The 26638-nt window shown below is 46.8% G+C and overlaps 1 protein-coding gene across 1 annotated transcript in view; it reads left to right on the forward strand.

Moving 5' to 3' along the window:
- The window catches only part of Klhl22 (kelch like family member 22), a 44208-nt gene extending 22136 nt beyond the window's left edge, over window positions 1–22072 (forward strand). Inside the window, exons 5-7 of the mRNA XM_059276998.1 lie at window positions 8598–8790; window positions 17801–18034; window positions 21131–22072. Of these exons, the coding sequence (XP_059132981.1) occupies window positions 8598–8790; window positions 17801–18034; window positions 21131–21496 (793 nt within the window). The 3' untranslated portion in view covers window positions 21497–22072. The remainder of the gene's footprint in view (window positions 1–8597; window positions 8791–17800; window positions 18035–21130) is intronic.
- The last annotated feature ends 4566 nt before the right edge of the window (window positions 22073–26638 follow it).

Genomic DNA, 26638 nt, shown 5'->3' on the forward strand with positions numbered 1-26638 from the left:
CACAGTGGCTAGATCCCTAAAATTGATTTTTCTGAGTTTGTTTCTCTTTCCCTTTCATAGTTTACCAACTTTAAAATCTATAAGCTCAGCCGGGCGGTGGTGGCGCACGCCTTTAATCCCAGCACTCGGGAGGCAGAGCCAGGCGGATTTCTGTGAGTTCGAGGCCAGCCTGGGCTACCAAGTGAGTTCCAGGAAAGGCGCAAAGCTACAAAGAGAAACCCTGTCTCGAAAAACCAAAAAAAAAAAAAAAAAAAAAAAAAAAAATCTATAAGCTCTTAGAATATAAAAAAACAGTATTTTATAGTAAATAAGGTTTTGTAATCTGAGGAGACAGTACTTAGCAGGTATATCCTAGAGCTCTGATGTAGAAACTAAGAAATTGTCTCGTGAAGCAAATTGATTCTGTCTTTCTTTCTACTACTTTATTTTCTTTCTTTGAATTTATATATGCAACTGCATTGGCTTCATATCACTACTATGAAATACCTAAAGCAACTAATTAATGAAGAGAAAATGTTTATTTACTCTATACTTTGAGAAGTTTAAAGTCCAAGATCATGCAATACATGGTGTGTGCCCACTGACTTGTCCTTTGGGAGGAAGATGGCTGTGGTAGGAGCACTGAACCTGGTAGTCACAGCTTGGTCCGAGACACATAAAGTAGAACCAGGGATGCAGAGTTACAGTTTTGTTTTCGTGGGTTTTTTTTTTTTTTTTAAAGATAAGGTCTTACCAAGAAAAAAAAAAGTGGCTGTTCTGTAGTCCTGCCTGGCCCAGAACTCTACATAGACCAGGTTGGCCTTGAACTTGGAGTGATCCTCCTGCCTCTGTTTCCCCAGTTCTAGGATAGGAGATATATGCAACTATAACAGGCTTCACGATCCCCTTGAGTCCATTTCCCAGTGACCAGGCAGGACCATAATATCTCCCCAAACTGCCACCCTGATGACCAGGTCTTAGTTAGGGTTACTATTGCTGGGAATAAACACCATGACCAAAAGCACCTTGGAAAGGTTTACTTCACTCACAGTTCCATTAACAGTTCATCATCCAGAGCAGTGAGGGCAGGAACCTGGAGGCAGGACCTGATGTAGAACCGTGGAGGGTGCTGCTTACTGGCTTGCTTCCCATGGCTTGCGCAGCCTGCTTTCTTATACAACCCGGAACCACCAGTCCGGGGGTGGCCCTACCCACAATGGTTTCTTATACAACCTAGGACCACCAGTCTAGGGGTCACCACACCCACAATGGGCTCGGTCCTCCTCCAGTAATCAATCACTAGTTAGGAAAATGCCCTACAGGCTTGCCTACAGCCTGATCTTATGGAGGCATTTTCTCAGTCACCTCTCTGGTGACTCTAGTTTATGTTCAGTTGACATAAAACTAGGCAGCACAAGGCCTTTATGTATGGACCTTTGGAGAGCACTCATCCAAACCATAGGAGTTGTTAGCCTTGTCGTTCTTAGTACATTTTCCATAAACAGTAATAGTTGGATTTAGTGATGAACCTGTTATCCCAACTGTTTAAGAGGCTAAGGCAGGAGGATTACCAGTTCAAGATCTGCCTGCCTGGGTTAATGATTGAGTTCAGATCCAGCCTGGACAACTTAGTGAGACACTGTCACAAAAGAGTGAGAAGAGGGCCAGGAGCCGGGTGTAGTGGTTCATACCTTTAATCACGGCACCGAGGAGACAGAGACTGGGGGGGGGGGGGGGGCTACAGTGAGACCTTACTTCAAACACAAAGAGAATGGTGGGCTGGGGGTGATATAGGTCAGTAATAGGACTCTGATAGCATGCACAGAACCTTGGGGTTAATCCCCAGTACTTCAGTGTACACCCTATCATGCCACTAACAGTTATGGAAATACAAAAGAAAAAAACAATTTACTAAGTTTGACAAAGACCTCTGGTACATTATGAACGTAGATTTCACCTCTCAATTTATAATAGTTTGGCAGTTCAAAAATGTGAATTAAAATTATTACCTTGGAAATTTTTGGCTGCTATAACAAATACCACAGAATAGGTGACTTAAATGCCCAACACCTTTTTCTCATAATCTTGATTTTGGAATGTCAGCTGATTGAGTCTGGTGAGGACCCTTTCTTGCTGTATCCTCACATAATAGACTGAGTTCTCATTTATTAATCTTTGTGATAGTTTGAATGTAATTGGCCCTCATAAACTTATAGGAACTGGCACTATTAGTAGGTATGGCTTTGTTGGAGTAGGTGTGGCCTTGTTGGGGGAAGTGTGTCACTGTGGGGGTGGACTGTGAGGTTTCCTATGGTCAGGATACTGCCCAGTGTCTCAGTCCACTCCCTGTTGCCTTCTGATCAAGATGTAGCCAGCACCATGTCTACCTGCATGCCGCCATGCTCCCCACCATGATGATAATGTACTGAACCTCTGAAAGTGTAAGCTAGCCATCCCAATTAAATGTTTTCCTTATAAGAGTTGCCATGGTCATGGTGTCTTTTCACAGCAATAGAAACCCTAAGTAATACAGAAGTTGGTGCCAGGGACTGGGTTATTGCTGTGATAGCCCTGACCATGTTTTTGTTTGAAGGAATTTGGACTTTGGTACTTGGAGTTAGGAAAGCAGTGGAATGCTTTAAGCATTGCTTAATGGGCCACACTAGTAGGAGCATGGAAGACAGTGGTGCTAAGAGCTATTTAAACAATCGGGGACTGGCTCAAGAGTGTTAGAGGAGAAGAATTTTAGTATGTTGCCTAGAGATCATTCTTGTGATATTTTGGTGAAGAACATGGCTGCTTTTTGGCCTTGACTGAAGAGTCTGCCTGAGGATAAGGTGAAGGGTTTTGGATTAATTCCACTGGCAGAGGAAATCTCAAAACAACCTAGTAGACTCTGTCATGTGGTTATTAGTGTTAACTCTAATGAAGATTTATAATGAAGAGGAGCAAACTGAGCAAATAAAAATATAAAATGTACAGGTTGAGAAAAGGAACACCAGGAAGTGGAATGGAGCAAAATCCTGTGTTCAAGGAGATAAACGGATTAAGAAATGGAATAAAGGGAGTGGTGACCTGAGGGTAAAATCCCACCCAGCTGTTTCCAACTTGTGAAAAGAAACTAATGAAAAGCTTAGAGCCTGGTGGTACACACCTTTAATACCAGCACTGGGAAGGCAGAGGCTGGTGGATCTCCAGTTTGAGTCTACAGATCTAGTTTCAGGACAGCCAAGCTTAGGCAATGAAGAACAGAAAGCTGGTAAAGATGTAATTGAAAAAGGGCAGCAGAACTTGGCAGCTTTGGCCACATGGTTCTGGAGTTAAGGATAGAAGAAAGGGCTATGAAATTTGCCTCTGAGACTAAGGAAAGCTGCTGAGGCCAGGCATGTGTCAGGGGTGTCCCTGAATGGAGGCTTAGAAAGGCCATTTCGTGAAGCTGTGAAGGTGAAGCCTGGATTGCCTTGGAGAACCTAAAATGTTGGAGATGCCAGAGCCGAGGGATAACTGCTGAGGAGAGCTGCTAACAGGAGTGGACCAGCCCCAGAGAGAGAAGTGTGCTGCAGTCAACAGAACTGAAAGGAGTTGGAGATCTGAAGAGCGCTCTGACATCAGACATGGAGAGGCAGAGTTTGGAGTTTGCCCAGTCTGGTTTCAGTCTTGCTTTGGTCCAGTATTTCCTCACTGTGCTCCCTTCCCTATGTTTTGGAATGTAATGTATATTCTGTACCATTATATGTTGGAAGTTTGTGGTCTGTTTTCATTTTATAAGAGACTGCAGTTAAGAGATTGCATGAATCTCAGAAGAGACTTTAAACTTTGGACTTTTAAACATTGTTGAGACTGTGATAGACTATGGGGACTTTTGAAGTTGGACTAAATGTATTTGCATTATGATACTGTTACAAGCTTGTGGAGTCTGGGGAGTAGAATATGGTAGTTCATAACTGGTTCCCATAAGCTCATAGGGAGTGGCAATATTAGGTGTAGTTGGACTTTCTTTGGACTGCCAGCTCCCAAATAATGACATGGAGACTTCTTATTAAGTATGAAAGCTTGGCCTTAGCTTGGGCTTGTTCCAACTAGCTCTTAAAACTTAAATTATCCCGTTTATATTAATCTATGTTCTGCCAGGTGGTTCATTACCTCTGCTCAGTACCATGCATCCCACTTCCTCTGTGTCTGACTGGCAAATCCCCAGCTCTCTGATTCTTCCCAGAGTTCCTGTCTCTGCCCAGAAGTCCTACCTATCCCATCCTGCCTAGTTATTGACCATTCAGCTCTTTATTAAACCAATCAGAAGGTACCTTAGGCAGATGATTTAAAACAGAAACACATCTTCACAGTGTACAAAAAGATTATCCCACAACAATTAGTAGGTGTGGCTTTGTTGGAGTGGGTATGGCCTTGTTGGGGGAAGTGTGTCACTGTGGGGGTGGACGTGAGGTTTCCTATGGTCAGGATACTGCCCAGTGTCTCAGTCCACTCCCTGTTGCCTTCTGATCAAGATGTAGCCAGCACCATGTCTACCTGCATGCCGCCATGCTCCCCACCATGATGATAATGTACTGAACCTCTGAAAGTGTAAGCTAGCCATCCCAATTAAATGTTTTCCTTATGAGTTGCCATGGTCATGGTGTCTTTTCACAGCAGTAGAAACCCTAAGATACTTTTTTTTTTTTAATCTTTTTTTCAAGATAGAGTTCCTCTGTGTAGCCCTGGCTGTCCTGGAACTCATTGTATATACAAGGCTGGCCTTGAATTCAAGAGATCTATCTCACTGCCCCTGCCTCCTGAGTGCTGGGATTAAAGGTGTGTACCACCACTACCCAGGATAGGATTAGAAAAGCCAAAGTAGATTTATACCCTTACATGTAATACTGTATTTGGGGCTGGGGAGGTGACTTAGTTTGTAAAGAGCTTGCTTCACAACTATGAGGACCTTTATTCAGATCCCTAGTGCCCATATAAAAGCCAGATGTGGTGGTGTTCATCTGTAACTCCAGTGTGTGGCAGGGGTAGGAACAGGATGACCCTAAGGCCCCACTGGTCAGCCAGTAAAGCCAACAATGAGCTCTAGACATCTATTTCAAAATATAAAGTGGAAAAGGAAAGGGGAAGACACTCAACATTGACCTTTGTCCTCTCAGCAGGCACATGCAGGTACACATCAGCACACCCAAAACATGTTTAAAAACATCTGTTTAGTGTGTGCATGTGCACATAGGACATGGAGATGGGGACAACTTGAAGGAGTTTGTTCTCTCCTTTCACCGTGATGGTTCCAGGAACAGAAGTCAAATCATCAGGTTTGGCAGCAAGCACTGTATTCACTGGATCGCTTTGCCTGCCCCTGACGCTTATTTTTAATTAGAAAAAAATATTACTTAACAATCTATTCTGACTAAGAAGAAAATTAAAACCAGGTGTGGTGGCACACCTGTAATCCCAATATTTGAGGTGGAGACAGGAGAGTCAGGCTACTTAGGGAGTGTAAGTCCAGCATGGGTTTCACGAGATCTTATATAAAAACAAGAAACAAATACCCCAAAAGACCAATGATATGGCTTAGTAGGTAAAAGTACTTGCTGCATAATACTGGTGATTTGTATGCAATCCCTGGAACCCATACAGAGGTGGAAAGAACAGATTTTACAAAGCTGTTCTCAGACCTTCACATAAGCCATTGCATGTCTGTTCCCCCAATCATGGACACACATACACACTAATATAAACAGAAACAAAGCAGAAAATGATTCCAATAAAGAGGAGTTTGGTCATCTGAACATAGTCATGGACACCTGTAATCCTAGTGTTTGGGAGACTAAGGCAGGAGGATTGGGAGTTAAAGGCCTGCTTGGTCTACTTAAGTTCAAGGCTAGCCTTAGTTATGTAACAAGACCTTGTGAGGGTGGGGAGGAAGAGGTCAAATACAGATAGATAAGAGAGAATAAAATCTATAAACCCATAGTTTCAGTGAATGTGTGTGTGTGTGTGTGTGTCCTTAAGCCTAAAGCCACAAGATCCAAAGAGATTCAGCCTAAGAAACGGAGTGCTGAGAACCAGAAGGGGTCAGGCAGGAAGCCCCAGAGAGGCTTGTTTCTGACATGACTGCACTGAAGATGGAGGGTGAGAGGGACGTACTTACAGAAAGGAGTCCCGTGGACAGACAAGGTGGCAGATGGCCCCATCCAACCAGATGGCAACTTTGTCAGCCTACCTTGTCTCAAAAATTGGAAAGGATAGGATGCAGAGATGCTCATCTGTTAAGAGAACCCACTGCTCTTCAGAGGACCTGGGTTTGGTTCCCAGTACCCACAACCATCTGTAACTAGTTCCAGGGCATCCAACACCCTTTTCTGACTTCTGAAGCACCAGGCACATGTGTTCGTGCAGGCAAGACACTCATAAAATAAAACAAACATTTTAAAGTTTTTAAAAATAAATCTTTAAAAAAATATTTTAAGGGGCTGGAGAGATTAATGGCTTAATGGTTAAGAACACTGGCTGCTCTTCCAGAAGACCCAGGTTCAATTTCCAGAACCCACATGGCACACCCACACATCACAACTGTCTGTAACTCCAGTTCTAGGGGACCCAACACCCTCACAGAGACATTCATATCAAAGACTATTGGGGTCCAGCCCCTTGATAGCCTTTTCCCAGGATCCATGGAAGAATCTAACAACCAGCTAAGGAATCTAATCCTGATGATATCAAATGAATCTACATACACGAAACTCTTCAGTCCATTCACTTCTGAGTCAGTTATCTCTCTCCATGGCTTCTTTTCTGCTCTCGTACTTAGCTCCTTTCTTGCCCAATTTCTCTGTGATTTTCTGCTGTTATCTTTAAGTTCCATCTCGTTTTTCCTCCATCTCACTTTCCCATCTAGTTCTTCCCCATCCAGCTCTTCTCCATCTTCCATCTCATTCCTCTAGTCTTCTCTACTAATCTCCCCTCCTCTCTCCCCAGTCGAGTATAAATATACATACAATCTGCAGATATCTTGCTCCGCTGATTTCTGGTCGGGTGGGGCAAGTCTGCTTGGTAGCTAGACAACCTGCATCACAGCTAGATGTACTTGGTAAGTAGAAGCCCTTTAGTTCTGAGTTAATTGTTAAAGGGAGGTCTGGAATTAGAGATAACACTTCGTGGAGAGTGGGGTTAAACTTAATTAGCACATCTGCCAGACCCTCACTAACAGATAATCTGGATGCTTATCTGTCTGCAGTCAGTTCTTAGAAAGTCTGAGAAGTATCTCAGATAAAATACTTTTGTCAGCTGAATTCCTACTTCATATTTCTGCGTCCTGCAGCACATACATGCAGGCAAAACACCAATGCACATAAAAAAATTAATAAATCTTTTTTTTGGGGGGGGCGGTTTTGGTCTCTGTGTAGCTTTGTGCCTGTCCTGGATCTTGCTCTGTAGACCAGGCTGGCCTCGAACTTACAAAGATCCGCCTGCCTCTGCCTCCCGAGTGCGGAATGCAGGGCTCAATTGAGGATAGTTAAGTTAGGTAGACCTAAAATGCAGTAGAGACCAGTGGGTGACAGTTGACATGCCCTGGGGGAATCAGAAGGGAGGAGCATCCTGGGCTGACCGACACTGAGCAGCTGTGACAGGACTGACCCTGTGCAGGCTTGGATGAGGCTTGTTGCTTGAGGGCTAGACCTTTACAGTTGTCAGTGAAACAAAGCTGTGACTTGGGGACACTATCTTCTCTGAAAGTGACATAATGTGGCCTGATATCAGGAAAGTAAGCTGTAGTAGTAACAGTGCTTGAGAGTTCCACTGTCAGCAAGGGGTTAACAGAGGTGAGTGTTTCTCCTTCCCTGCTCATACCCTTCTCTTTCCCATGTACGTCTTGCCTGGACTGTTCATCATTGCAGATTGCCCCAGGTTAGCCTCAGCCCGGTGGCTTTCCTGGTCTTACAGAATCCTCTGGCTTCATGTAGTCAGCCTCATCTTTTTCCTTTAGTGAGTTCCACTTGCTTTAGTGGGGTCCTTGGAATCTCACAGGATCTTGCTCTCTGGTGACCACAGTTCATGGTGAGAGTTGACATGCTCACTTCAGCAAGAAGGATTGGGGGCGGGGGGTGGGGGGTGGGGGAGGGGGGGCGCGGGTGGAGAAGACTTCCCAAGCTGGGAAGTCAGAAAGGCCACCCGTCAGAGAACAATATAGTTATTTCAGGTGTCTGAAGGGGCTGAGGGGAGCCTGTGACTATCAATAAGAACAAAGGTGTGATAGTGCACAGGGTGACCTTTGCAGACCTCACATCATAGAGTGTTGGAGGGGGCTGGAGTCCAGGTGAGAGGAAGGTGGTCACAGCCTGTGGTGGGCATTTGGGTAGATAGGAACCCTAGAGGTTGTTCCTGTAAGGGGCCCACCTCATGGGCAGAAACTCCGGAGCTTCCTAGCTATATTCCAGGCCATGTTGTGAGTAAACTGTTCCCTGAACCTTCATGTGTCGTCATGGCTGTGGGTCAGCAGGACCTAACTGCCAGGGTGGAGGGTGTTTAGACCCAGCTGCAGCAAAGAGGGGGGGGTAAAGTGTAGGCCTGAAAGGCAGGCTGCTCCCCTGGTTAGTAATAGGCTGTCCTCATGTCCTCCACAGGTACGACCCGAGGCACAACCGCTGGTTCCAGATCCAGTCCTTGCAGCAGGAGCACGCAGATCTGTGTGTGTGTGTCGTGGGCAAGTACATCTACGCCGTGGCAGGCCGTGACTACCACAATGACCTGAATACTGTGGAACGCTATGATCCTGCCACCAACTCCTGGGACTATGTGGCCCCACTCAAGAGGGAGGTAAGGAAGCCCTCCAACAGGAGCTTTCCCGGGTTCCTCCCATGGGCTGTACTCAGAGGCCCCGGTGTCAAGGCTGGTCCTGGTGCCTGGTCAGGGAATCAGGCATGGTAACTGGAGGCTATGCCTATCTCAGGATTCTGTGTGGAGTGTGTTGGTGAGACTGCCACTCACCTTGTCCCTGGACTTCTGTATTGATAGAAGTTTTCCCCCGTCTGTTCTTGCTGACACAAGCCGGAAGATTTCCAAATATGTCAAAACGGAGGGACTTGAAGAGACTGGAGGGCAGCCTGATTCACAGGTCTTTACTCAAACTCCTCCCCTACAGTAAAACCGCCACAAAATGCTTTGGAGGTTTTATTTGTATAAAGACAATAATAATCGTATACATACCGCGTAGCGCCTTGCTTTAGTCTAGTTTGGAGATGCTTAAAATTATGTACATGATGCAAAGGTAATGCTTTATGGGGGTACATCTTATTCTTTTTTGTGGTTCTGGGGTACTTCGACCTACCCCAAACCACGTGTGGGATCCCAAGGCAAGGGGTAGGTCTTGGCATCAGCTCTAAAGCCCGCTTGCTCCAGGCTGCCCGCCTTAGGGATCCTCAAGCACTCCAAAATCAGAATGGTGTAATGGTCACACATAAAAACTCTGACCCAGTCAGGGGCCTTGGCAGGAGCTCTGGCTTTGGAGTTCTTTCCACTATCTGTTGTTTCTCTCTCTCCCTCCTCAGACCCTTGGGAATTAAGACTTTGACTCAGTGGATTGAGATCAGGCTCTTCTGACCAAGTCACACACAGAGCAGGCCTGATTCCTGTCATCCTTTCTACAGGCTCCCGCCATGCCAGATCCTTGTTCTTTAGCTTCTCTGTGGGGAAGGAAGCCCTGCCCTAGTTCTGGAGAAAGGAGCAGATTTTGCATGGAAAGTATCTTGGGCTCTTGAAATCTGATAGGTCCTATTCCAGGAGTTTGAGAAAGGTCTGTTTGGGAGGGCTTGACCTCTTTGTCTGAGACTGTGGACACAGCTGCAGTTCTTCATCCTGGCCAGAGAGGAGCAGTTTTGAACATCACTCAGCTTATTTGGTAGCTAATTACCTTATGCCTTCATGCATGTAGTCCTGCCTTCCACTTGGAGATCCAGTGGTGACAAATGGTAAACCCTCCTCCACAGGTGGAGTTCAGAGGAGACACCAGGAGGTAGTTACAGTTAAAGTAAGTGGACGAAAGAAATGAAGAGGGCTGAGATGTTCCAGAAGTCAGGACCCTTGAACTATTGAGTGGATATGTATTCTTTGGGAATGTCTGAGTAAGTGTCAGAGTAAGGCCTAAAAAAAATTAGCCATTTTCAGTGGACAAAGGACATCCCAGGGCAGGGAGAGACAAGCTTGAAGAGCCCTTGTGAAGAGCACAAAGTCTGAAGTGTAAAGACGAGGAGTATGGAGGGCAGTTGGGGACCCGTGTTGGTCCAGGCCTGTGGAGGTAGAGGGAAATGGGAGGGCTAAGGAACATGTAAAACTAGTCAGTCCCTTTAGACAAACGAAACAGAACAGGAGCCAGCTGTGGTGATGGTGCCTGTGATCTCAGTCCTGGGGACAGGCAGGAGGAGCCCAGCAAATTTGAGGTCAGCCCGTCTACATAGTGAATTCCAGGACTGTGTAGCAAGACCCTGTCATGACCAAAAGGACAAAACAACAAAAACAGGATAAAATGTTCAGGGTATGGGCGAGGTGAGTGTGTAGACTTGTGACAAACCTAGGAGCCATGAAAAAGAAAACTGATAAATTGGATCTTTTCAAAATTAAAACACTTGCTGGCAAAAGACTTTAAAGAAGTGCACTTACTTACTTGTTTGTGTGAGGCAGGGACCTGTCATTGTCAAAGAACAGGAGTAAGCTCTCTAATTCCGCCATGTGGATCCTAGGGATCAAACTAGGGTCGTTGGGGTGGGCAGCAAGTGCTTATAGGAACTGAGCCATCTCACAAGCCCCATCCCTAAATTTTTTAAAAAGAAATTTATGAAAGAAGTTATTCAGTAGCAAAAAATAGATGCAGACCATGTGTATGAACCATAGTATTGAAGAAGGCAAGTCCAGTGCTGGGGTAGGAGGCTGCTCGTGCTAGAGAGACTCTGGAAAACAAAACAAAACAGAGGAGGAAGTGGCAGGGAACAGAAGGTGGAAGAGGTTTCACTAATAGATGAACACATAAGAAAATAGCGCGTTCATCACAAGGAAATCCACACCAGGCCACTGTGAGTGCTGCCTGTCCCCGTGGGTGAAGCAGAGGTATCAGCTCCATCGGAGTTGCCTGTGCTTGCCTGTGAGAATGTAAAGTAGTGTGGTTTCTAGAAGAGTGGCAGCATCTGCCAGCCGCCATGCAACTCAGGGCTTGCCATCCTGGAGAAATGAAGACTTTTGCCAAGGATATTAATAACCACTTTTTTTTGGATAGTAGCCAGAAACTAAACAAATGAGATATCCTTCAACAGGTGAATGGCTAAATAAACTGTGGTTGATTCACAGCAATAAAAAGGAACTAACTGGGTAATGGAGAACCTAGGCAGGGATAGAAAGCCAGGTGCAAAAGTTCTATTTTCAGACTAGTGAGATGGTGTGTACCTTTAATCCTAGCACTTGAGAGGCAGAGGCAAGGCAATCTTTGTAACAAGAATTGCTAAATGGTCTTATTAATGAAAAATCCAGAGCCAGATAATTGGGGTAAAAGCTGAGAGATCAGAGGAGTAGAACAAGCCAGCTACAAGTTCTTACCGCTAGGAAATCCTCAGCCTAAGAGAGCTACTTCCTGTATACTCACTGCTTATATACCTTCCTGTGCCCTGCCATCTTACTTCCTCTCCACCCAGCTACATCACTTCCTCTTTCCACTCAGCTCTATCACTTCTTGTCTGACTGTACAGACCTCCAGACCTCTATGGTTAACTAGTGCCTGGGATTAAAGGCATGTGTTAACACTACCTGACCTCTGTGTTTAATGTAGTGGCTGGCTTTGTCCTCTGATCCTCAGGCAAGCTTAATTTGTTAGAGCACAAATAAAATATCACCACATTTCCCCTTTTTTTGTCTAAAATTTAAGAAAGTTATAACTTATATAAGAAAAACTATGTACAATAAGTACAATAACTGTATACAATACATACAGGCAGTAAATATATTAGGAATGTATAATCCATTTGCATTTGACAAATTCAGTGAAAATATTCCATTATCTATCTGATTTTGGTGAGTCCAAATTGTACCTAATTCACTCTATCCTAACTTGTATAACCAAAAACTATCTTTTGATTTCTTTCAAACTTATACACTTTACACCTCTTTAGTGAGTTTCTTTTCTGAATTTCTTAAAAAGGAAAACTATAACTATCAAATCTTCAACTCCCTCAGAGACCCAAGAAGGAAATAATATTACCTAGTAAAACAGGAAGGGCAAACAAGCAACTTCCAAAAAATGTGAGGAATGACAGAAACAGCTGGCTACCTGCACAGTCACCTGAGGTTTCTCTGCAATGTTGGGGCATCCATCCTTGGCCTACAGGCCTAGCATATCTGACAGACTCATCTGTGAAGCAGGGTTTTCTAAAGAGCCTTCCTACTTTGTCTTGGCAAGGATCAGCAATCCTTTCTTTTGTGTCCTGCTTGTCCATTTTGGACAGCATACTGTCAGCAGTTGAGGCAAGGGCAGTTCCTTGCCCAGTGGCTAACTTGCCACAATGAAAGTAAACTCCATAAGGAGCATCTTCAATGCCCATCATCTTCTCTGAAGTAGATTGGTGCTGCCAGGAGCAGACATGTCTCATTGTCATAAAAAAGATAAAATCTATGTTTTTAAAATATTTTAAATACCATATTCTGCAGATATCTGAAGTGTTTGAAGATGACCTATCTATCTAAAATATATTTCTGCTTGACCTTGAAAACATTCTTAATGAGACTACAAGTTCGATTGTAATGACTAACTACTAACTTTCATTTCTTTATATCCTAATTAGTTGGCAATAATAACTTTCAAGGACTAGCAATTTGCATTACATTGTTTAATGAACTGTGCAGGTACAGTACTTTGAACACTTAAAATTACTTCCTGCTGTCTGGGGATGATGGTATTTTTAAGGGATCCTGAAAAGAACAACTTTGGGTTAATTGTCAAGTCCTGGGAGAGTTAGCTGTATCATTTGTTTTGTCCAGTCTCTGCATAATGGGAAAATGCAGGGCTTGTCTCAAGTCCTTGCTCGAATAGTCTGTGAAACTGGATTATCTCAGCTAGCCATCTCAAAATTGTCCTGAGTAGTCTAAAGCTGATGTTGGGATGGTGTTTGTCAGCTTAGTGGTATTATCATTGTCCTCATGGAATCTTCATTGTGGGGTCCCATCATCTTTTTGTAGACTTCAAAGTTGCTGTTAGGCATGGTCATGGTTCCCTACAGAAAACTGATAGAAACTCAAACCGGAAATCATGTACAGGAGCTAGATGAAGCCTTTTTTCTGTGATTAGTTAGTAGTCTATATGACCATTAGTATCATGACAAAAGTTTAAAATATATATTAATCTTATAAATTTTGATATAAAATTCATACCTTAAGAAAAGGTTTAAAAAAAAAAAAGAAAAGGTTTTAAAAGTCAAAATAAAACAAAAGAATTATGAGATTAGTGGCAATAGAATAGTCCCTGAATTTTGGTTTTTCTTCTGTCCCATATCAGGTGACTCTTCTGACATGATATGGAGACTTTTTCATTTTCTTTTAACAAGCATGCTTGGGTTTAGAGAAGAAGAGAGCCATGCTCCAACTCCAAAGCCAGCTTTAATTTTCAATTGAACTGGGACTACATAAAGACCATTTGTGTTATGTGTCTGTAGAGAACAGCAGAAACAAACATTTAGGAACACTTATGAAATTTTATCCTGTTAGATATGTGATATACCAATAGGCCAATGTACTCTTTTTCTTGGGACATTTTTTCTGGATGATTTGTCCTTTTTCTTCATATGTCTCATTTGTCCAATGTTCTTCAGATTCCTTAGCCTTCATTCTCCTGAAAGACAAAAACAAAACCCTTCCCCAACCCTAACTTTGGGGAGTTTCCAAATTTAATCTTTATCAATTTTGATTTATAATTTTTTCCTGAATTTTTTGTTCTGTTTTCTAAAGCTAGACTATCATCCAGAGCAGTATGGTTTTTTACAATAGGCATTAGTTTCTTTAATTGCTCTGAGAAGGGGTTTTTCCCATGATGGCAGGAAAGGACTGAAACAGATTTGTCATGGGGGCCTGTGAGAGGCCCCTCAGGGAGTTTCCCAACAGCAAAGGCAAAGAATTACCTTGTCTGTCCCTTATTGATCTACATTTGTTAGTCCAATGTTTGCCTTTGCCACACCTTTTGCATAATCCAGAAGGGAGTGGCATTCTGTTGTCATTATCCCTTGAAAAAACATTGTTTCTAGGAATGCTCTCTTTACAGTCCCTTTTTAATTAACCTTGTTTACTACAATTGAAACATCTGACATTACTATTTTTCTTCAAACCTCTGGAAATCACCTCTCCTATCCAAGCATCATCATAGTCATGAGATTCAATATTAATTGTATCTCAGATTCCTCCAAGGGAGGTGATCTTGCCTTCTGAATTTGGTATCTCTATTTACTGCTGAAGACAGCCTTTGTAAGAAATCCATGAAGGTTTCTTTGGGGCCCTGTATAACTTCTGTAAATGATTCAGTTTTCTTTCCTACTTCTTCAATTCTGTCCCAAGCATTCAAGGCTGCCATGTGGCATAAAATTAAGGGTGTCGTCATCATATAAAGATTGTCTTTGTATATCAACATAATCGCCTTCTTCAAGAAGTTGATCTTGGCAAATTCCCATACCTCTAGCCCTACATCTTTGTTCTATAGTCTAGTCTGCTTTTTCCACCAGGTTCTCTCTTGTAACTGTGGACTGGCCTCTAGGACAGCTGTAACCCAATCTTTCCAGTCCTCAGGGATGATAATTCTATTACAAATTGACCACGAGTTTACCATCTGCTTTACAAAGAATGCATACCATATGAGACTATAGCTTCCTTAAATCTCCTCAAATCTAACATTTGCACAGGAATCCAGTCAGCACATACACGGCCTTGAGCATTTGGCATTTCCTGTAAGGTTACCGGATAGATGAAGGTTGGCTGTTTGAAAGCCTTAGGCTGTTTCTCTGTAACCTAATAATGCAATGCTGAGATAGGTTCACCTTTAAATTCCTCTGTCTGGGTCTGAATTTCTCTATGATCTGTTTTAACAAGTTTTTCTAAAACTTTCATCTTGACACTCATATTAACTAACCTTTTAAATGATAAAACAAGAATGATCAAACAAATAATATTCATAATTTACATTATGTAAATCTCATCAACATTAATTATTCTCTCATTTAATTGTTCCATTTTCAGACCACCTAATATGTTATCAAGCAAAGAACAAATTCCCTCCATTGTAAAAATGTTTCCCATTTTTTAATGTGGGAAAAAAATTTCTCTTTTAACTAATTTCTCCCTTTAAGATATCTTAATTGACTCACCAACTCTGCTGACTACATAGAACAGTAGAATCCTGAGGGAGTTTCAAGGCAGCTACCTAGTGTGGTAGCAGCCTGAGATGGGGATCCAGAGAGAGCCCACAACCCACCAGGAGAGAAAAAGCCAAAGAGACTCCAGCCCACGTAGGGTGGAGACTCTAGCCTCGTGCAGTTTGGGCCTGAGCCCCAGGCAAGCAGCTTTTTTGTGAATTCGTGCCACAGACATTGGGCGTCAGATGTAACACAAATTGCTAAATGGTCATTAATAAAAAAAAAAAACAAAAAACCCAGAGCCAGGTATTGGGGTGAAAGCTGAAAGCTCAGAGGAATAAAACAGGGTCCCCTGGAAGAGCAGCCATTGCTCTTAACTGCTGAGCCATCTGTCCAGCCCGGAGAAGTCTCTGTGTAGGGATAACTTCTGGAGTTTTTGATTTTAGAGAGTCCTTATAATGGATCTTATTGTCAACATATATGCATGAGGACCTTTCCTGTAAGGTCTCTCCACTCCATTCTGTGTGGTTTTGACTAAGCATGTCTATTTTGACTCACACTCTAAGAGAGTACCTAGAGGATGCTAATGGTGACAGGAGTATGCTGGATGACCTGACCAGGATGTTGTAGCACTATTGTACAAACCCTCACCATTTAGAGAAACTGCTAGAAAAGAGCAGGGGGCCTCTAATCTCCAGATCCCTAATTGAGTGCGGGAACCTCCCAGCCTGCTGCCTTTGATGGAAGATCTAAGCTCTCGATGGATGCTCTGCCTGCTGCTGTGTGTACCTCTCCAGCTTCTTGTGCTACCCTGTGGCCTTTAGTAACCAGTCCTGTGACGCAGTCCTGGAATCTCCAGCACCCTGCAGAGCTCCTTTCTCCTCACACAGTCAGAGCCTTCTGTTGGCCCTTGGGTGTGAGGGGCCAGTGAGGACACATGTGGTTGGGTGGGTGGGTCAGGGACACAGCTGCCAGACTGGGGTGGAAAATCCTTGAGCATTGCAGGCTAGTGTCAAGAGCATTGGTGTGCTTCCCTTTCTTAGCACACACACCATCACTGAAGTGGGGGTGTTCTTTGTATAATTGTCTTTCGTGATCCCAACTGGGTTAGGGAAGTCCGTGAGGCTGAAATCCCTTGGGTAAAGTGTCATAACAGTATTTGTGTAAAACCTACACATCCAAGCCTGCTCTGGCACAAGCCTAATTCTATATGCTTGGGAGATAGAGGCAGGAAGAGGAAAAGTTCAAGGCCAGCCTGGGCTACAAGAGTATAAAGCCAGACCCTTTCTGAAAGTTAAAAAAAAAAAAAATGTAGGGGTTGCTGGGTGTGGCGGTGCATGCCTTTAATCCCAGATCTCAGGAGGTAAAGGCAGACAGATCTCTGTGAGTTCGAGGCCAGCCTGGTCTATAGATTACGTTCCAAGACAGCCAGAACTACATATACAGTGAGACTCTGTCTCAAAAATCACCCCCGCGACACCCCCCCCCCCAAAAAAAAGAAATACAAGGGCTGGGAATGGAGCGTAGTTGCAGAGAGCTTGGCTAACGTGCACGAAGCCCGGAGTCCAACCCTCAGCACCAAGTCAACCCATTGTCATGCATACACCTGTAATCCTACCTAGCGTTGGAAGGTGCAGGCAGAGAGATCAGAGGCTCAGGGTCATCCTTGGCTACATAGCAGGCTCTAGGCCAACCTGGGATACATGAGACCTTGTCTCAAAAATAAAAAGGTAAGTAGAAGGCTGGTGGTATAGCTCAGTGGTAGGACATTTGCCTTCATTTGCAAGCCCGTGTGTTCAGTCCCCTACACATCTGCAAGTCTGTGCTTTAGTAAGTCACCCCTGTGTGGCTTATAACACATGGTACAACATAAATAAGTGAATTGTTTTATACGGAGGACTGAACCTCTGTACATTTTCATGAGAAACGAGTGTTTCTCATCCTTGTGTGGTTGAATCCAGAGATGCGAACCCATGGATATGGGGAGCCAGCTGTATCTGATGCTTCGTCTCAGTGCTTTTCTTTTCTCCCCTGCAGCCCACTTCCTGTGGGAGGGAACTAGCTGCAGACACATCTGGAAAGGTTGGCTGGTGGAAGGTGAAGCCACCAAGGGCAGGTCCATGCTGCCGGTGTGATTCTCTGGCAACTCGGAAAGTGGGCCTTGGTTTTCTTGTTCCCCATCCAGATGTTCCCTTTAGAGACAAGGAAACACAAAGATTATATTTAATCTCTGTGTCTGTAGATAACATGCCCTCTGGAAAGAAGAGGTCAACAAGTAGGGCAGTATATCTAGATAGAACCCTCAGTATGTGAGGGTCCATCAGATGTGGTGAAACCTTGACTGGTGTGTTATCAAGCAGGTGCAGAGTGGTGGAGGCAGCCGCTCCTGGCCACCTTCCTCACTGCCTTCTTGCCCATTCCCTGCCTTTCCTGGCTCTCTTGGTGGCTCCACACAGGTATATGCCCATGCAGGCACCACACTGCAGGGGAAGATGTACATCACCTGTGGTCGCAGAGGAGAGGACTACCTGAAAGAGACGCACTGCTACGACCCAGGAAGCAACACATGGCATACTCTGGCTGACGGGCCTGTGCGACGTGCCTGGCATGGAATGGCTGCCCTCCTGGACAAGCTGTTTGTGATCGGAGGCAGCAACAATGATGCTGGCTACAGGAGGGATGTGCACCAGGTGAGCTGGCCCAGGATGCTGACTTCAGAATCGAGCAGGAGGTCCAGGGAGTTCCCCTGTACCTGCCTCCCTACTGTGTACATCCTTCACTGGAAGGGCACATGTGCTAGACTTGTTGAAGCCATACCAGCATATCACCCCAAGCCCACGCTTACATGAAGGCTTATACCAAATGCTGCGCATTCTATGTAATGCATACATATGACCTCCATAGTAGTTTCACTTGTGCCTTTAGTTATTATGTTTTCATCAAAAAGTTAACATACCCATGCCAGGTGTGGTGGCACACACCTTTAGTCCCAGTACTTGGGAGGCAGAGGCAGAGGCAGGCAGATCTCTGAGTTGAAGGCCAGCCTGGTCTACAGAGCAAGTTCCAGGATAGCAAGGGTTACACAGTGAAACCCTGTCTCAAAAAAAAAGTTAACATACCCACATTGTAGACCCTCTAACAAAGACTAGAGAGGAATGAGAAGCACTCATCCCTTCTGCTTGTGCTTTCAGGCTGTCTGTGACTTGCTTCTAGCCATTCATAGTCAAAGAGCATCCCAAGCCAAGTGTGGTAGTCCATTCCTGTAACCTCAGCACTCCAGTCTGAGGCTGGAGGATTGCAAGTTTGAGATCAGCCTGGGCTACAAAGTAAAATGAAATTAAACAAAATGTGCTTTTCTCACCAGCATTTGTCCCCAGCATTCTCCAATTTAGTGTGTGTGTGTGTGTGTGTGTGTGTGTGTGTGTGTGTGTGTGTACATTGGGAAATTATTAAACCCAGGATCTCACATGTGCTAGAGAAACCCTCTACCACAGAGTTAATCTACAGACATCTTTTTACTTTCTATTTTGAGGTAAGTTGCCCAAGCTGGCCTTGAACTCACTTTGTAGCTGTCAGAACTCTTAACTTGGCAATCTGGCCTCACTCTTTAGCCGGAAATACAAGCCTGTGCAGTGGGCCAGCTTCATAGCTGCTGCCCGCCCCGACTCCGGTAGCTGGGCAGCGTATCTACAGCCTTATAACAAGCCACTCTAGCTCCGATGCACATTTAACCAGGCTGGGAAAACCGCTCAGTCCATCCGGTGCTCTCCTCACCAGCATGAGGACCAGAGTTGTCTCTGCCACACCACACCCACACTGGCCTGGGGTGCCTGCTTGTGACCGCAGTGCTGGCACTTGAGGACAGGCAGCTCTCTGGAGCTTGCTGGCCAACCTGATTGTTGAGCCCAGGTCTCGATGAGAGATCCTGTCTCAAAAAGCAAGATGGGTGACTTCTGAGGAGCGCCCTAGGAGGTTGGCCTCTGGCCTCCACACGCATACAAACACATTTAGCCCCCGACCTACGGGCTGTCATCACTTAGCAACGGGGTGCTGTGGGAGCTCAGTTGTTTCCGTCAAGATGGAGTACCTGACATGGGCTGCAGCGCTCCCTCTCACCTATTACCACACAAGAATTAGACCGGAGCTCATGAAACGAGCTCATGAAAGGCCAAGTCCAAATCTGAACCATGGTTTTTGCCAAGTTTACAGCAATATAAAGCTGAAAATGTTTAAGTGAATCCTTAAGCCAGCACTATCTCCAGACTGGCCACAGTGGCTCACTCCTGAGCTGACTCTGCAAGTTTGAAGTCACTCTGGTCTACATAGAGAGTTATAGGCTAGAGGGTGTGATGTATCTAGATCCTGTCTCCAAAATAAAACAAAAAAACTGTATGTAGATGGGTCTACCCAGAAAATACCCCCCCCCAAAAAAAAGCCACTCACAACCCTTTATCACATCTATAAAGTTAGTTTTGCTATGTAACATAATACATTCATAGGTTCTAAAGATTAGGATGTGGACATCCTGGGGTGAGAAGGCATTATTTTGTCTATTTTTACACCCAGAACCCCAATTTGATTGCTTAGTGAAGCAGATAAGATTTTTGAGCCATGGGGCTGGAGAGATGACTCAGAGGTTAAGAGCACTGGCTGTTCTTCAGAGGTCCTGAGTTCAATTCCCAGCAACCACATGGTGGCTCACAACCATCTATGCCCTCTTCTGACATAAAGGCGTGTATGCAGATAGAGCACTCATACATAAAATAAATAAAATTTTTTATTTAAATTTTATTTGCTTTTATTTTATGTACATTGGTGTGAGGGTGTCAAGTCCCCTGGAACTGAGTTACAGACAGTTGTGAGCTGCCATGTGGGTGCTCGGAATTGAACCGACGTCCTCTGGAAGAGCAGTCAGTGCTCTTAAACCACTGAGCCATCTCTCCGCCCAAATAAATAAATCTTTTTTAAAAAAAAAAAAAGAGATTTTGAGCCATTGTTACCCAGGCCTGTAGCCCCAGCACTTAGGAGCAAAGTAAGAGAATTGCCACAAGTCCCAGATCTGTGTCATCCACATACCAGAGTCCAGCTAGCCAGGACTGCATGCCTGTATTTATTTGTTTATAAAACAGGGTCTGGATATGCACCCCAACTTGCTGTATAGACCAAGATGGCCTAGAACTCAAAGGGAGCTGCCTGCCTCTGCCTCCACCGGGATTAAAAGCATGTGTCATGCTGCCCGGCTTGAAGAAGAGATTTAAATGTCTCTTAATACATATGACTAAATTTCCTTCCTGACATGTGAGACAGGTACACACCAGCTTTGCCATACTTTCGCCAGCATTGGGTTTTATGATTTCCTTTCTTCCATGGTTGCTGGTTACTTGGTGACGTTTTTGGTATTATATTTCTTGGATTACTAGTGGATTGAGTGGTTTTTTTTTTTTTTTTTCCAAGTCTTTTTTACTGCCTTGGCTGTTTATGAAAAGAAGGTTGGTGGTCATGATTGGTCAGCAAGTAACTGCTTCCATACACGCTCATGAGTATGAGTAGGGGTGCTGTAAAGGAGGGAAGATGTTAGGTGGGGTCCATGGGAACTGGAGGGAAGCAGGACTGGACATGGAGAGTCTGAGAAGGAGAGACTCGTGCACTCTTAGCTGAAGGCTGGGGAGGCAAGGTGATGGCCTACAGCTGAGTGAGGCTAGGAGGAGCAGGTGACAAAGTGACCTGGGGTGGCTGGAAGCCTGTCTCAGAAGCTGCCTGTGTTGACCTTGACCTTGTCTTTGCAGGTGGCTTGCTACAGCTGCACATCTCGGCAGTGGTCAACAGTCTGTCCACTCCCAGCTGGGCATGGTGAGCCTGGTATTGCTGTACTAGACAACAGGATATATGTGCTGGGTGGCCGCTCTCACAACCGAGGCACCCGCATGGGCTACGTGCACATCTACGACATGGAGAAAGACTGCTGGGAAGAAGGGCCCCAGCTGAACAATTCCATCTCAGGCCTTGCAGCCTGTGTGCTCACTCTGCCCCGCTCCCTGCTCTGTGAGCCACCCCGAGGGACCCCCAACCGTAGCCAGGCCGATGCAGACTTCGCCTCTGAAGTGATGAGTGTGTCGGACTGGGAGGAGTTTGACAACTCTAGTGAGGACTAGGGCTCTCGTGCCTGGTGTTTGGGAGGGGTAACCGGGGCGGTGAAGGCCACAGGGCCTGGGTTAGATACCAGGCTCCAGGGTAGGGCCCTTCCCAAGCCCTCCTGGTTCACCAGCTGCCCTTTTCCGTTCTTGTCTCTTCAACCAGCCTGCTGCCAACATTTGCAAACTCTATAGCTGTGAATTATATTACAAAGAAAAGTGCTACAGAAAGGCTGCTATCATCTGAGGGGGTGATCAGGCCCATCCTCTGTGAACTCGGAAGGGCTGGTATCTCTATTTGGCCTCTTCTTCCCCTTAGTCTGGTCCCTGATGGGTTAAGTAAGGTCCCTCCTGCAAGAGGTCCTGGGGGCTAGCAGCTTTCCTGGCTGTGGCCAAAGCTCATGGCTCCTTTCTTTCTGTGAACCACATGGTCTGGTGAGCAGCTCCAGCTGCAGCCAGGACCTTGAGCAGCTGGAGAGCTCTCAAGGGACACAAGAAACCATATACCTGGAACTGATCCTAAGGCTAAGGACCCTTTAGCTGTGTGTGTTTCTGACTCAATATTGTCGAAAAATGAAATAAAACATTCTGCAAAAAGTGGTGTGTCTTCTGTGGCCACAGTCTGGGTTTCTTTCCTCTCCAGTCACTGCCTCTCTGAGTGGCATCTGGGGAGGCACAGTTTTCAAGTCAGCTGCCCTGGGGGATGGGCTTGGCATGGGAACTGAGGCCCTGCTCTATGCCAAATGGCACCACTAGGTCACTACCCTGCTCCAGACATTTGATAAGCTCCCCAAGCTGAAAGGATGTTGGTCACAGAGACCAGGACCTGCCTACTGAGGTGGCAAATAGCTTTCTTTCTCCTGGTCAGGACATCTAGAATGTCTGCCCTGTCATTCACCAGCTCCTGCTGCCCTATATCCACTCTAGTCGCTGGGCAGCATGCCACTGGCTGGTGCAGACTCTGGCTGTGGTGCCCAAGGAGTAACCTAGTCCCATCTTCCTTGGAGAGCCCAGGGTGATTCACTTCACTAGATGTCTTATGGTAGAAAGTCTGAGGGCTGGGGGTGTCACTCAGTGCTGGAGCACTTGCCTAGAATATGATCCATTCATGAAAACGGGAAGGCAGTGTGGGACAGGGCAGTAATGTCCTGGTCTATGTCAGGAAATAGATCTAAGGTACAAGAGGAGGGGTGGACCAAGGTACAGGCCCAATTGTGGGTGCCTATATAGGACTTCCACCTCCTGACTTCCCAGAAGTTTGTCAGATGACCCTTGGGTAATCATCTTGGGGGCTACATTAGCATAGCAGGTGAGATCTCTAGTCACCTTTACTAGCACCCCCCCTACCCTTTGGGAGCTGTCTGGCATGGCCTATGCCCAACATGGATGGACTCAGGGTCCAAACATCAACCTTGCTTCCAGAACACCTTCCCTGCTGTTTGCTACAAGGTCTTCAACTGCAGATTCCTATCACAGGACATAGGCCTCCTGCTAGGAATGGACAGCTGGGCAGAGGAGCACCCAATCTTTCCACTGGTGCCCTTTCAAGGAAGGGGAGAATACAAAGGGGTGATGTGATGGAGGGATGGGCTGAGAAAGGGTAGTTGGTGCTCTGGATCCCTGAAGGCAGTGGATTGGAGGCTTGGAGTTGGTATCTACCAGCAAGCTTCATCTGGAACCTCACTGTTTTAGGATCTTGGGCCCCTGGGGAACATGGTATTACACAAATACCTCAGGGTGAAAAACCCCCAAATGTTGACAGCTGCCTGAAGAATCACTTCTTTCAAGGGCAGATGGCCACATCCTCCAGTGTCATCTCCCCAATTTTGCAGGTCTCAGAGTGCTTTGTGTACCAGTCTGCTAACACTGTTGTCACCCAAACCAAATGTGGCCAAGGTTTACAGAAGGGTTGGCCAAAGGGTAGGGGGAGCCCTCTGAGGTCGTACAGGTTTTTCTGGTCATGTATTCTGGCTCTGTCTGTACTGCACTCTCAGGCCTGCAACCACAGGAGGGTATGAAGTTTCTGATGTCCTCCAGTGCCCAGTGTCACTACTCCCAACCTCAAACTGAACCTCTTTACCTTTTTCTTTTTTTTTAATATTTTTATTTTTATTTTATTTTATTTTATTTTATTTTTTTTTGAGACAAGATCTCTCTGTAGCCCTGGGTTTATTAGAACTTGCTGTGTAGGGCTGGAGAGATGGCTCAGAGGTTAAGAGCACTGACTGCTCTTCCAGAGGTCCTGAGTTCAATTCCCAGCAACCACATGGTGGCTCACAACCATCTATAATGAGATCTGGTGCCCTCTTCTGGCCTGCAGTCATACATGCTGTATACTAAATAAATAAATCTTAAAAAAAAAAAAAAAAAAAAAAAAAAAAAAGAACTTGCTGTGTAGGTAGAACAGGCTGGCCTCAAACTCATGAAGGTCCTGTCTCCCGAGTGCTGGGATTAAAGGTGTGCCACCACCATCAGCTAAGCTTGGCTTTAAGTGGCTTCTGTCGACATATTTTGTCACAGCAATAGGAAAAGTAGGACAACATCCAAAGTCACCATCCACCGCCATCTCAAGAGTTGGACCTACAAGGCTGCAGTGTGCGCCAGGAACCCGAGCAGGAGCCCACCCTGGCTTAGGAAGACGGATAAGTGGACCACATGGGTGATACTGAGGAGCCCGTGTAAGGAGGGTTTCAGGAGGCTTGTGTCTTCACAGACATCAAGCATGGGAGTTGATGCCACGGGAACTTGGCCCAGCTGAGGCATCCCCTCAGGTCCAGGAAGGTCAGTACCTATAAAGTCTGGGGTGAAGGCTGCAACCACAGGACTCTCTGCTGCTGGCAGCCGTGGGAGCCTCCTTGGGGAGGGCACAGCTGAGGGCAGGGCTGTGCTCAAGCTTAGCTTCCCAGAAGTGGTTGGCTTATTTACCTGTGGTGAGAAGTGTTTGCATTTGTACCCACATGGGAAGACTTCCTTTTACCCACCTCGCCTCCCCCTGCACCTCAGCCAGGCTGAGTGCTGAGAAGAGACCTGAGGTCCCAACCCCTCCCCCAGCCTGCTAATGACTATGGCCTTGGGCCTGTCAGTTGCTCTAGTTCCAACTCAGTCCTTCAGGCTCCCTCTCTACACCACCTGCCCCTGATACGGGGCCTTCTGCTTGCTACCCAAGAGGGTGTTGTCTAATTTTCCCCTCAAGTCAGAAGCAGACTCCTCCTTGGTGGGACCTGGCTGCCAACAGGAGCCTGCTTGGAGTCTCGGGCACAGCCTACCTCCTGAGCTCTCTTGCTTTTCTGGACCTGTACAGCTCCAACCCTCTCTCTGACCTGGGCTGTGGTAACCATAAGTATTGTGTTCGGCTGTCCCTGGGTGAAGCCAGTGATTCAAGGCAGTGATCACAGCAGAGCTTCACTGCTAACAGTAAGGGGCCAACAGAGGGCTCCTGCCCTAAGCCTCCATCCTAGGCTTATGTAGAGACTTGGGAGAAGGATATCGTTAGTCTGGCCAAGTTGACGCTAGGATGGTCACTGATTCTGCAGCTCCTTTGACAGGCATGCTGATGTCATACCAAGGTCACTGGAGGTTCCTGGTGAAGGAAACTGACAAGTCTCAGAAGACTCGTTTCCCTTACCTGACAGAGCTCACTGGTAGATGTTTAGGGAGTGAGGTACACAGGAACCAAAGTGAAAAGCAGATTCGGTAGAGACAGATCAGACTACTTGGTAGCTTCCCTGTGGCCCTGCTTGTCCTGATGTAATAGGGGTCTCCAATCAATCTTGACTCCACCGTGGGGACTTTTCCCTTTTGGGAGCCAGTAACCTTCTTGAGCTGAATTCATGCCCTGGGCACCCCAGTTCCTCTGGGCACCCCAGTCCCTCTCTACCACTTAACTGGCTTCCGAGTTTCAGTTTCCACCTCCGATGTCCCCTTCCCTGTCTTTACCTCCACATCATATCAGAGACCTTGGCTGGTTCCTTCTGCTCCCACCTCCAGTAAGTATTTCCTGCCTTGAGCTCCTTTCTCTAGGCCTCTAGTTCATTTCCACGGGTCTTTGCCTACGTCTTGCTTAGTCGTCTCTTGCATGGTGCAGGAGATGCTGATCGCACACCACAGGACAACTGGGGGTTCTTGGCCGGTGTGTGACCCAGGGCCTTTGCTGGGGCCCGTTCCCTCCCGGGCCTGGCGGCTCCAGAGCTGTCTGGCGAGAGAGGAGGAAGGTGCGGACCAGGACTCCTTCGTGGGCTCCCGCAGCTCTGCGCGGGCCTCCATCAAGTTCGCCCCGGAGTTCGTGCGTGGCCAGGTGGGGGCGGGGGCCGCGCAGAGGGGCGGAGGCGCGGCCGGAGGGTGGGGTCTGGCGCGCGGGGCGGGCGCTGCCGCCTGGCCGGCCGCGCTGGCCCAGGATCAGGGAGCCGATGTGGAATTTCCTGCCCGGCCCGGCGCCCCTCCTGCCGCCCCCCGCCCGGCCTCGCACTCCGCTTCCGGCCGCCCTCGCCGCGGCCGCACCCGCGCCCGCGCCCACCCGCGCCTGCCCCGCGCCTCATGGAGGGCGCAGGGTCCCGGGGGGCCGGGCCGGCGCGGTGCCAGGGAGCCCGAGGGCCGCCGCCGCTGCTGCTGCTGCTCTGGCTGCTGCCGGGTCTCGCGGCGCCCCAGGAGTTGAACCCGCGAGGCCGCAACGTGTGCCGCGCGCCCGGGTAGGAGCTGGGCCTGTCCGAGGCGTGGGGCGCGAAGCGGGCTGGGGGTAGCGGCGCCCCGTTGCGGTCCGGGGTATCCAGGACCTCGCTAAACTGGTCGGTCGCACGAGCCCCTGGGGCCTCCCGCGCGACTTGGGCTCAGTTCCAGGCCGAGTCTGGGCCCCCGGGGTGCATCGGAGGGCCGACTGGACCAGAAATCACCTGAGGGGATAACAGAGTGCCGTGGGCCCCCAGAAGTGGTACTGTGTGGTGTCCAAAAATGTCAGGAAAGACCAGAAAAGAGCTACTCTCGAAGCCGAGGAAGGGCATTCCGAGGGAGGGACTAGCATGTGCACAGGCTCCAGGAGCCAGTGGCTTGAGCCTAGAGTGGGGGCGAGAAGGGCGAAGGAGCAGCCCTCGGGCGAGCTGGGCACTGGGGAAGTCTTGAGACTTGGAAGGACGGATTTGTCTTGGTTATTGGGCGCAGGGTGGGAGGAGG

This window comes from Peromyscus eremicus, chromosome 12 (assembly GCF_949786415.1).
Source record: "Peromyscus eremicus chromosome 12, PerEre_H2_v1, whole genome shotgun sequence".
Lineage (NCBI taxonomy): Eukaryota > Metazoa > Chordata > Mammalia > Rodentia > Cricetidae > Peromyscus > Peromyscus eremicus.